At 43.1% G+C, this 12,620-nt stretch overlaps 1 protein-coding gene across 10 annotated transcripts in view; it reads right to left on the reverse strand.

Moving 5' to 3' along the window:
* ENAH (enabled homolog (Drosophila)) overlaps positions 1-6,319 on the reverse strand; it is a 161,761-nt gene extending 155,442 nt beyond the window's left edge. For 2 of the 10 annotated variants that reach the window (XM_018060212.1, XM_018060211.1), the window contains exon 1: positions 5,876-6,319. In XM_018060212.1, coding sequence (XP_017915701.1) covers positions 5,876-5,880 — 5 coding nt within the window. In that variant the 5' untranslated portion in view covers positions 5,881-6,319. The remainder of the gene's footprint in view (positions 1-5,875) is intronic. The other 8 variants (XM_018060215.1, XM_018060213.1, XM_018060214.1 and 5 more) reach the window with 7 other exon arrangements.

Consider the following 12,620-nt stretch of genomic DNA (forward strand, 5'->3'; position numbering starts at 1 on the left):
ATAAGGATCAAAACAAAGCAGTCATTAAGCAGAGTAGAAATCAGCTAAGCCAAAAGACATGTATGCATTTTGAGCTTGTTGCTCAAAAATATTTGCAATTCCCATGATCAAAGAAACTAAAAAACAGAATGATGACCATTCTGTTAATTCAGAATTTAATGAGAAAGTCAAGGAAACCCAGTATCTTCCAAAAGGGCTTTGGAGTTAGACAAACCTGAGTCTGACTCTTTTTGGCCACTTCTGAGCTTTGTTCGCAGAAGGCAATCGCACCCCATTCCAGTACTCTTGCCTGGAAAATCCCATGGACAGAGGAGCCTGGTGGGCTGCAGTCCATGGGGTAACGAAGAGTTGGACACAACCGCGTGACTTCACTTTCACTCTTCACTTTCATGCATTAGAGAAGAAAATGGCAACCCACTCCAGTGTTCTTGCCTGGAGAATCCCAGGGACGGGGGAGCCTGGTGAGCTGCCATCTATGGGGTCATATGTCTATGGGGTCACACGACTGAAGCAGCTTAGCAGCAGCAGCAGCAACAGAACTTTGTCTTTGAGTAAGAAACAAGCTCTCTACCTATTCTTGTGTTCAGGATGCTTGTTTTATTTGAATTAAATAACTTTATTAACATTTATTATATGCTGACTACTATTTTACATCCTCAAATACCAGTATAGCTACAAAACATTAGGTGCTCCAGAAACAGTGGTGCTTATTGTTAGTGAACAGACTCTGGAAAAGGACACCAAGTCAAGCATTTACATAAGCACCCACCTTATGCCAAACATTTTGCTGGCACCATGAATATAAAAGCACTGTCCTACTCTCAAGCGCTGTCCTACAGCGAGGAGAGACAGAAAAATCCACATCATTATAAAACGGCGTAATAAACACAATGGCAAAAAAATATGCAAAGGACACAGTAACACAGAAGAGAGCTGGGATGTAGATAAATCAAGGACTACTTCTCAGGTCTGACAAGGAATTCGCTTCCTGATTTCTATTCCAGAAAACTCTGTAAGCCTTTATTTGAGGAAGCATTCACTGAAGTACAGCCTCAGCTGAGACTCTCTCTTTGCCTTTTACTTTCACTCACTTCCATCCATCAATTCAGAGAAAGGGGAGAAGCACACAGGAAGAACTCAAGTATCTTTTTCCTCCCCAACAACTGCAGAAAAATTGAAGTCACATTTTTCCAAACCCTTCTTACACTTATGATAAAGACTGGGTGTTAGACAAAGAGAACAGATTTAGGCACAAGGGTGGGGGAGGAAAGGGTGGGATGTATGGAGAGAGTAACTTGGAAACATCTATTACCGTATGTAAAGTAGATAGCCAATGGGAATTTGCTATATAACTCAGGAAACGCAATCAGAGCTGTGTAACAACCTAGAGGGGTGGGATGGCAAGGGAGGTTCAAGAGGCAGGGGACATTAAAAAAACAAAAAAGACTGGGAGTTTCACAAGTTATATATTCACCCCAGATTTAAGCTGTGTGTAGGGTAACCAAAGCTGTTAGTTGAGTAAGTAATTTCTTCTATACCAGCCAAATGGACCTGCCAGTTATTTCAGATATTCCAACTGGACTAACTGAAAACCTTGACTGCTGTAAAAACCAGTACATTTTCTTCATCAATCCACATTCTTATTCATGGTGTATTCCTTAATACCTACAAGGCAAAACAATGCCTAAATACAAAGCACTGACATTCTAAAAAATGCAAATTTGGCTCCTGCCCCTAAAATTAACCTCTGTAAAAAAGCCACGCATCCAAAATCTACAAGCATAAAGCAAGATCCATGGGAACAGACAGATTACTATTACTATCCTTTCGTGGGCTCTCACTTGACCATTGACACAACAATACTTGAAATAATAAAATAATGTCCATATTTATCAGTTTTCACCATTAACAAGTCAGCATATAAAACCTGGATCTTCTGAACTTTAGCTATGCCACACTCTTAAAATTATAAATGGAGGTAACAAAATCACAAAAACTACTTCAAAGACTAAAGATACACAAGGAAAGGAAACAAAGATCGTTTTCCTCACCTATAAAATAAGACTGGACTAGATCACAGATGGTTAAATTAGGAGCATACCAGGAAACACTATATTGCCACTCTATACAACCCTCATCCCAATCAAACATCATGGCCCTTTTTCACAAAACCCAGAAATGTAGCTATGCCCTTATCAACATGGCAGCCACTATCAACTGCGAGTAGATAAGCAAAATGTAACCATTCTTGAACTTGCCATCCTTGAACTTGCCATCCTTGAACTAATGAAGTGAAGCAAACTACCCCAAAAGATTTACCTTACCATTCTGACACAGAACTAAGCCCTAAAACAAGGTGAGCAATGTAACTGTGTAAGGTTTACAAGTACACAATACACACTCTCTCCTAGTCAATATTATCATTTGATCCTTAATACCCAGTAAAGAATTATCCCTATTTTTGAAGTGAAGTGGCTCAGTAGCCACTTCAGGCTCCTCGGTCCATGGGATTTTCCAGGCATGAATACTGGAGTGGGTTGCCATTTCCTTCTCCAGGGGATCTTCCCAACCCAGGGATCGAACCCGGGGCTCCCTCATTGTAGGCAGACACTTTACCGTCTGAGCTACCAGGGAAGCATCCATGTTTTTAAATATAGATCAGGGAAATAAAGTGACCAGCTCAAGGTCATCCAGCTAATAAATGACTTGGCTGAATCCTCACAACTCAGCTACACCTTTTTTCCATGAGAAGGTCACAGAAGAGTGAGTGGAATCCTGGACTATTTAATACAGATCTAAGAATGTCAATCCAAAATCTTCTGAGCTCTTCTTAGCCACTAAGATACATGCAACTATCTTATATCAGACAAGCTCCTCTATCAAAAAAAAAAAAAAATTTTTTTTGGTAACTAACCAACTAAGCAAAAATGTTATCATTTAAAAGGTATATATTATATTAATATTACACATAATCGCCTACCTCTATTACTTTTCAATCATTACATAAATGAAAAATAAGAGTAGAACAAAAAGTCAGATGTTCCACTAAGAAAAGTACCACTTTTTTAGGTCTCAACCCTCTCACTGTTTTGTATAAGAAATACATGTTCTCATTTTAATTCTCATCTGTTTTTTTAAAAAGTACTAACAAGTAATTCTATACACAGCTTTTTAAATGTGTAGAACGCCATGAAGATTGCTTCAGGAACAGGATCTCAGAAAGCTGGACATGACCAACCAACTAAGCACAAGGTATTATTCCATTCCCTCTGCAAAGGAGTTATTACATTATACCACAGTGAGAGTGCCATTTCTGAAACTAAAGTAATCTGAAAGATCTTATCACAAATGCCTAAAGCGCAACATATTTATCACATCCCCTCTTCAGAATTATGACCAACTTAAGGGGAAATTTCCAACCCATGCACTCCTATTTCTGGATGGCCTTTAAAGCATCAGAACTACTCATAATTAGAGAGACTCAATTTAATAGTATAACATTTACGTCCTGGCATACTGGAAAGCATTGAGATCAAATCAATATGAATATAACCCAAAAAGCCGTTTCTTACGCACCAAAATATGCCAGAGCTTTTTGCAACCAGCACTTTTTACTTCCTTACCAACTATCCTGCTTTTACAGCTATCTAAGGAAATGTGAATACATATAAGTCGCACAAACCACCTACCAAATAATCCAATGCCTTCCAAAGTGAAAAGCTGATCCTCTTTTCTGCTTGTAAATTATTCACAATTAGCCTACAAAGAATTACTGTAGACTACTTTAACAAACTTTTCAGACCTGTGTACCATGTTCTTTATTTAAGCTACTGGAAAGCATCGGTGTAATTCCTCCCTTTCTACATTTAATAAGGAACAGAGCAGAGCAGGAAAACAGCTTAAAAGTTACAAATTACTTTTTATTAGAAAAGGAATGTTTAAGTGAAGATATAATTTACCTTTGACAGGTTGATAACTATACATGATAGTGATCAAACTTCACTGAATATTTTTTAAGTTTTTTTTTCTTTTTGGTTCACATTCTTTGAATCTGACAACTTTACAATCATTTTATTTTAAAATAATTCACTTTCATTGTTTTACATTTTTCAATGTTGGGAAGTTTAACCAAAGTTTGGAAAAACTTGATAAATTTTCATCTCCAAGACCCCTATAATAAGCATTAAAAGTTACAGCAGAAATCAACAATATATTTTATCACAAGACTTAACATTAGCAATGCTTTATTATAGTTCCAGAGTTTTCAAGGACATCAATAACTTGATTTAAAAAAAAAAAACTATGTTCAAAGGCATGGCTCAAGTTTTTCAAGCCATATTTTACAAAGTATGCCATAATTACATTTTGCACTGACCTATACTTGAAAATAACTTGCTTGTGAAATCACTAAGGAAAAGGGGTCACTTAGAGAGACAGCATTAAATACAGTTTTTCAAGCCTTCAAATAAACCTCCATAACTTGAATCAGAGATAAACAATTCAAATTCACAATAAGCTGAAAACTATATCACAAATATATATATATATATATATATATAAACCAAAATGGGAAAGTAGTGTTCAATCTTGATAGAAAAAAAAAAAAAGTTTAAAGTAGAAACTACTTGAGAAAGAATTCCAATGACATGACATTTTCTTGCCAAAACGTAGATTATATCATTCAAATCTCATTGTATTACATTATAAGGGTCTTGGCAATGGTTAGCCATTAATCTTTCAACACAAAGGAGATTCAAATCCAAACGAACTGTAAGACTATCTCTTCCAGAAGACAGAAATGCAGTAATTTACTTTTATCCACAATTGTTTAACCTAAAAGGAAGGCCTTAAGGATGATAACGCAAAATGGATCAGCCTTCAGTCTCCCAAGTCCCATTTCTCACGAAGTCTTGCACCAATCCGAAAAGAGAAGGTTATGGACACAAAACATAGGAAAGGCTGAAAAAAAATCTCCAATGAATGACACACCACATCATGGTTTATTCTCTAACACAATTGGAGAAACAAACACGAAAAATATCACACCATATGTTTCATCGTATCAATTAAAGTAACATTTTTACGACGGTACATTCAATTCTTTGGGGCCGAAGAAATAATTTAGCTTCTGTTTTATTGATTAGAGGGAAAAAGGCAGCTGCTGCAATGCAACACAGGCTGCTAGAGGAAGAAGAGAAAAGGGTTTTCCAAACAAATCCCTCCCCCGCCCCCGTTTACACATCCCGAACAACTTACTTATCGCAGTCTTTCACTGTGTTCCCCCGCCTCATATTAACGTAATAAATTCTTTCCCTTCCCCCACCACCGTGAAATTTCACCTTTCTAAGCTCTTTCACCTACCACTACCAGAGCACTTTATTCCCCACAGAAATTTCAGGTCTTTCAAACTTTTATCCTTTTTTTTTTAGTTAAACACGGGAGTTTTGTTATAAAAGTGAACGAAATTTTTACATAGAGACGGAAAAATACCTGTTTCCCAGCAACAAGCACGCTTCGATTCTCGAACCCCTCCCCATCTCCCAGGTTTGTCTCGCAAGGGCTGGGGGGGAGGGAGCCAGGAGCACATTAAATTTAGGAAGGGAAATCCTGGACGCAAGAGGAGCATTTGAGGAAAAACGGGAGAACGTCGAAAAGAGGAACACCCCCCCCCTCCCCAATAAGAGGGGCTGGGGAGGATTACAAGAAAGAAAGAAATGAGAAGGGACAAAGGAGGAGGGGGGAGATAGAGACCGGAGACCTGGGAGACGCGCCGGGCCGGGAGAGGGAAGGCGGGGTCCGGGGGGAGAGAGAGAGAGAGGGGTCGCGGCTCCCGCGGCACAATGGCCCGCCGGCCCCCGCCCCGCGCGCCCCTCACCTCATGGTGCCGGCCGCGCCGAGGCTTCCCCAGCAGCCGGGAGACGCGGGAGGCGCCGAGCCGAGCGGGGGGGTCTCTCCTCCAGGGGCGGGGACGCAGCTCGGGGCCGGCAGACAAGTGTCCAGCTCCTCCTTCGGGCGGCCGCGGGGCTACACCATCTCCTCGCACAAAGGCGAGGCGCCGGTCCGGAGCCGGAGAGGAGCGGGCGAAAGAAAAGCTGGGGAGGGGGCGGAGAGGCCGAGGCGCCGACTGTGGGTCCCGCGGCCGTCGCAGCCCCCCACCTCCTCCTCCTTCACCTCCTCCTCTCCCGGGAGCTTCTTCGGCCGCCCTCGGAGGGGTGCCCGCCGGGGCCGCGCGTCCGGCCGCCGCTCCACAGGCTCGCGCCCCGCCGCGCCCGCCGCCGAGGCCGTGTGCAACCGGCAGCTGCGGCAGCCGCGGGAGGAGAGTCGGGATCGCCGCGAGGAGCCCGGGAGGAGGCGGGGCGCGCGGCGGAGGAGCACGCAGGCGCCGCCTTCCTCCCCTCCTTCCCCCGTGGGCGAGGGGGCGGTGCGGGGGGGAGGGGAGGCAGGGGGGCCGGGCTCCCCGCGCCGCGCCGCCGGCCCGGGACCCCGCGGGCCTGCGGGGAGCCGCGAGGGGCGGGAGCGGGCTCGGCGACGGCGGGTTAGCAAAGTCTCTTTGTTGCTTTCCCACCCCGCCCCCGCGCCCCGGCCCCCTGGGATCAGGGCTGCCCACACCCCCGCCCCGGGTTGTCCTTGGCCGTCGCCCCCCCCCCCCGCCCCCAGTCTACTCCCGCTCCCCTGAGCCTGGGGGAGCTCCCGGGCCTCCCCCGCGCCGGAGCGCTGAGTGCCCAGAGTGGGGCGCCAGGACCTCCCGGTGCGGAACCTGCGGGCACAGGCGTGGGGAGCCGGGAGGCGGCAATCAGGATGCGTGAGACTGGGCCGGGCCGGGGGGACTCGCGCGGGGCTTGTCCTCAGCTCGCCCTGTTGCTGTATCTCACGACCCGGACCTGCCAGTCGTTGGGCATCCCGGCCAGCCCCACGGCCCGCCCCCGCCTCGCGCGGCTCCCGGCGATTCCTCCGGGCTGGGGGGAGGGGTGGCGTATACATGTAAAATATGGTCATCATTGTTCGCTTCGCTCCTTTTCTTTCCGAGGAATCCCAGTGTACTGTACCGATGTAACGAACTGATAGGCACACACCATGTATAGGGATGACTTCATCCCCGAAAGAACGCGGCCAACTTGCGGGGAAACGCAGTCGCCGGGAGACGCGCGAGGCATCGTGTGCAGCAGCAAGAGTGGAAGAAGAGAAACGCAGCTCGGGAAACCGCTTTCTGTCGTCATTAGCAAAAAGGGAATTCCGGCCGCAACAGGGGGATAAAGGGTGGGAGACTCGGGGTGGGGGGCGGGAGGGCAGGGAGGCCGGGAAGGGATATGAATGATGTAATGATGGTTTTAAATTTTCCGTCATTGGTTTGGTCTTGAAATCACCTTTAAAAGGTAAAATGTAAAATGCTGGCGAAGCAAACTCATTTAAAGTCAGTGGCGTTGGGGGAGGGGGGAGTCCATCCAGAAAGCCAGGATTAACAGTAGTGGGAGTTTTTAGGTATCCAGAAGCAAATCCAAAAATCAAATGAAAAATTAAACTGGACAAATTGCAGGCCTTTTGCAGTCCCAAGGAGAAGTGTGTGTTTTTTAAGATGACTGAGAAGGAAAAGGTCTGTTGCTACTGGGTCCGTATGACTGGAGAATCTAAACCAAAATGGAGGACCAGCCATAACTCCGGAAATCCAGTCGAAAGTTTTGGTGTTTTATAAGATGGAGGTACAATTCAAATTATAGTTTTGATAACTGAGATCGTGTACACTTCCAAAAGAAAAGTGAACAGGTTATAGTCATACTTGGTGAATGCCTGACTTGTCTATAGTAGAACTGTGTGGCCCAGTTTTAACTATAAAAAGGTTCCCGGTTTCAGATTCAATACCAAGTTATTTTCTTTTTGGAACCTGCAGCCTCTAACCAACAGCCTTGTATACTCAGTGACCTGGAGCTATGGCATAGGACCAGGGTGGCCTCAGGTAGTAAAAAGGCACAGTGACTCTGCTTAGACATGATGTGCTTGAACACTAATTTCCACCCACATGTCTAATTACATCTTAACTATCACAGTGTATTTTATTCAGGGATCTCCAAGCACTGGAAAGGAAACAGTCTTGCCCATCAAATGTCCTCGCTGCCATATTACAGGTATAGACAGAGAAATACAGAATCTGAGAACTGGATGAGTTTGTGCAATCACCACAATTAAAAACCATAGCTACTAACTATGAAGCTCATTGTCCTATCCCAAGTACTCAACTCTTATTTATATAATTAAAATACATGCACCTCAGATATTCTCCAAATTAACCAGAGAACATTTGCTGTGGAGGTTTTTTCCTTGGAAAAGTAATAATAAGACATGTTGAACCATCTTGCAAAAATATTAAGAGGTATTCGACCACAAAGAATTCACACCAATTTGCCTTGGTCCATTCATAGCAATACAGTAAATCCAGCAGAGCTTATGTTTCAGGGAAAACTCTTACAAAGGGCCAAAAGGGGTGGAGATGTTGCTGTAATGACTCAAGCTATCTCCTGCCAGATACAAGAGGCAAGGATAAAAATGCCTTACAGATGACTCCATAACCTACTTCTCATTTGTGCAAGTTAATCCATCCTGCGCTAAATAAGTGATATATCACATCATCTTTATCCTTCCAGCAAGTGTTCCAATGGTATGGGCACCAAATTAAGCAATCCAAGTGGAAAATGCTGTTCTTATTTTCTATGTTTATTAAAAATGTACCAGCCAAGAATTTTGGCTGGCTACAACCATTTCCATACTTTTGGATGGCAGCCCGCCAGCTCACAAGTTGATCATACCATTGCCTTTGGATTTAGCTGTTGTGATGGGTGCCCTGACCTCCAAAGGTCATTCAGTGGAAAGGCAATTTGTTGGCTGTGACAAAATATTATTACTTCTTGTTCATATTTGGTTTAACAATAAAAGAGAGCAAAAGGGAAACTTGCGCTGGGAATTCACCAACTAATTCTGGTCACAAAGGAAACTTTGTGGAATGTGTTACTGTATAGAATAAAAGAATTTTAGAGATGGAAGGAATCTTAAGTCCAACCCACTCATTTTTTCAAAAAAGGAAAGTGAGGCCCAGAGAGGTTAAGTAAACTGCCCCACAGTCATGCAGTCTCTTTCTGGTAGAACTGGAACTGAAACCCAGGATTTCTAATTATTGGGCCATTGCTCCTTCTACCACATCATACTGCCTTCCTAGGGCATAAGTGAGTTAGTAAAATGTAAAGCTGCTTTAAAATTAGATGATTATATTGGCTTGGCTGAATGGTGAAAACCGCTTGCATTTTTCTCTCACAAGGGTTGCTCAGCCTGAAGCCCAATATCTGGCCCTGAGATAGGCACCTGGATGTTTGGAAATAAACAAATAAATGAATAAATAAATGAATGACTGCTCTAATCAAAGATGAAGAGGAAACTCTTCATCAAAAGAAATACAATCTCTTCTTAGCACTGAGTATATGGACTTAAACTTTGGCTTACAGAGCAACACCCCGACTTAACACCACAATGGAAGGTCTGCTCCAAGCCCTAGGTATGCACAGCGATCCTCACGATCCCAAGTTGTTCTGTGCCTCTATTAGTAGTGTGTGCCCAAGTGTAAGATGAAACAAAACACACTTCTATTGAAGATGGGTTTGCTGCAGGAGTGTTGTCAGTCTGGCTCTGAGGGTTCTCTCAGAACAGGCCTTGTTTAAATTCGTCTGATAGCATCAGTGTAGGCTTGTCCTCCATTTATGGGCATGAGGAGGATGCATGACTAATGCTGCTCAGCAGTCAGGAAATCATTGCTAAGGATTGTAGGCACAGTCTCCTCCATCACCCAAAAAAGGGATCTCCCCTGAAAAACCAAGAGTTACATAGGGATGGGTGAGGACAAAAAGTAGTTTGGAGTGAATGTAATTGTATACTTTCACTTAGATGTAATGGGATTGGGTTTTCTTTTGTGGCAATTAATGTAATTTTTGTTTGTTTCCCCAAGAATGGGAAAAAAAATAATATATAACATGATATTCCAGCAGGATTCAAGATATTTTTATTACTCATCTTTCAACTTTAGCTGTCCATATATAATCTTGATTCAAAAATATTATCAGAAGGCAAAGACGTTAGAGCAAACTATTTGCCTCTCTGCCATTTGCATTTTTCTGCCATTTGTCATTTTTCTCCCTTCCAAATTAGTTAATTTCATTTCCTCTTTCCCAGAGTCTCTTTCTTTTCTTACTGCCACAGTGTTTAAACTTGGCAGAAGATTTCTAAAGCCTGAATGATATTAGAGTAACAATTGGTAGAGGCCACATTCTATACAATGCAAGGCATTATTTCCACAAAATTCAGCCATGGTTCCCATTTAAAGAGTACAGCAGGTGGGCTTCGTTTCTAGATAACAATCAAGTCATGATGCTTTAGTAACTGGATTGAAAAGAAGCATCACCATAACCCTGTTCTGAATTATCTCTTATAAAATCTGGCTGATAGCTTGGCAAGAAAAATGAGTGGTTGCCCTGTCTCTTCCATTGAATTGATTTACTTGTCCCATTGACTTAATCAAATTTGAGAATACCAGTCAATTATCCTAGGGACATTATGATTGGGCAACAACTGACCTTGGAGTATTTCCTCAAAGGAGATCAGGGGAAGAGTTAATAAAAGATTATTTTTCTGGCTAATCATGGTAGAGAAGAAAGATATTATCACTAGAATGTATCCTGAATGAACTGTTTAAAGTCACACTGCCTAACACCATGTCTTTTGTAGCTTTCAGCCCACCTTTCAGGAAAATTTCAAAGCTCATTAAAAATCCCAATTATCTTTTTCTTTGAAACTATTGCTCAGCATGGTAACCTGGCCAAATTCCAGGTTGAGAGATTATTTTCCTGGGTTTAACATAAAAATTCAATCTCTAATCAAGTTTTGCTAAAGCCAAAAGATAAGCAGCAATTATCAGAAAATAATTATTAATGTTACTAATTGTAATACTTTCATTTGGCCTTGAAACATTCTAGTACTCAAGTCATTTATCATTGCTACCAACTTATGGTGAAATAGACTGGTGACACTGTATTTTGTGTATGAAGAAGTTGAGTGCTTGGACCAAAGTAGCCAGTGGCTAACTATTCTAAGATTATTGTTTAGTCACTCAGTTATGCCCAACTCTTTGTGACCCCATGGTCTGTAAGTCACCAGGCTCCTCTGTCTATGAGATTTCCCGGGCAAGAATATTACAGTGGGTTGCCATTTCCTTCTCCAGGGGATCTTCCGACTCAGGGATCAAGCCTACATCTTCTGCACTGACAAGCAGATTCTTTACTGCTGAGCCACTGAGGAAGCCCATTCTAGTGGCAAATGAATTGAATTGCAAATCAAAAAATTAGGCAATTAAGGGCCAAATTTACTTTGATTCCCCTCTCCTCTCTGTACTAATTTGCTGGCTTTAGATGGAAGCCAGCAAAGATTGGCTTTACATTTGAGGGAAGAAGTGTCCTTTGAGTCACAGGAATGTAAGAAATGAATGTAAGTGATTGGCTAGCCAATAATGATGAGTGCTAATCTACTAGGCACTCATATACACTCATTCAGTCCATCTTTACAATATCCCTTGAACCTGCACACCATTACTGTCATCCTTGCCATACTGTAGTTCATGAAGGTCAAGTACAGAAAGGTGGAGAGATTAACCCAAAGCCACCCAGCTAGGAAAGAAAAAGCTAGAAAGGCCATTTCCATGAGCCCACACTCCAGCTCTGCACCAGGTGGCTTCTATTTCACTTCACTTCTCTGATTAAAGAAAAGGAACAAAAGACTCAAGTTCCATTTAGGAAACGGAACAAACATAGTTAAAAACAAAGCAAACAAAACACAAGTCACTTAAGTCCCAATTGTGCCACAGCAATAGCCCATCTTGTAAATCAGGACATGGACTACCCAAACTATGAATAAACCCCTCCCTTAGCCAGAGATCTATATATCAAGGGCCTATGCTTATACCCTGTATCATGCAGGGACTCAGTATATGAGTTAACTGCATCTCCAAATTAGGAAACTTCTATTAAATTTTTTTTTCAGCATAATAATGCTACTGAGAATGGACCAGTAATCATTCATTCATTCACCCTCCTTCCCTTAGATATCCCAGCCATACAACTAGCAGAGGTTAACTACGCTTATAGAGGTTCAGTTCAGTTCAGTTCAGTTCAGTCGCTCAGTCGTGTCCGACTCTTTGCAACCCCATGAATCGCAGCACGCCAGGCCTCCCTGTCCATCACCAACTCCCGGAGTTCACTCAGACTCGTGTCCATCGAGTCGGTGATGCCATCCAGCCATCTCATCCTCTGTCGTCCCCTTCTCCTCCTGCCCCCAATCCCTCCCACCATCAGAGTCTTTTCCAAAGAGTCAACTCTTCGCATGAGGTGGCCAAAGTACTGGAGTTTCAGCTTTAGCATCATTCCTTCCAAAGAAATCCCAGGGCTGATCTCCTTCAGAATGGACTGGTTGGATCTCCTTGCAGTCCAAGGGACTCGCAAGAGTCTTCTCCAACACCACAGTTCAAAAGCATCAATTCTTTGGTGCTCAGCTTTCCTCACAGTCCAACTCTCACATCTACACATGACCACTGG

Source organism: Capra hircus, chromosome 16, assembly GCF_001704415.2.
Source record: "Capra hircus breed San Clemente chromosome 16, ASM170441v1, whole genome shotgun sequence".
Taxonomy (NCBI): Eukaryota; Metazoa; Chordata; class Mammalia; order Artiodactyla; family Bovidae; genus Capra; species Capra hircus.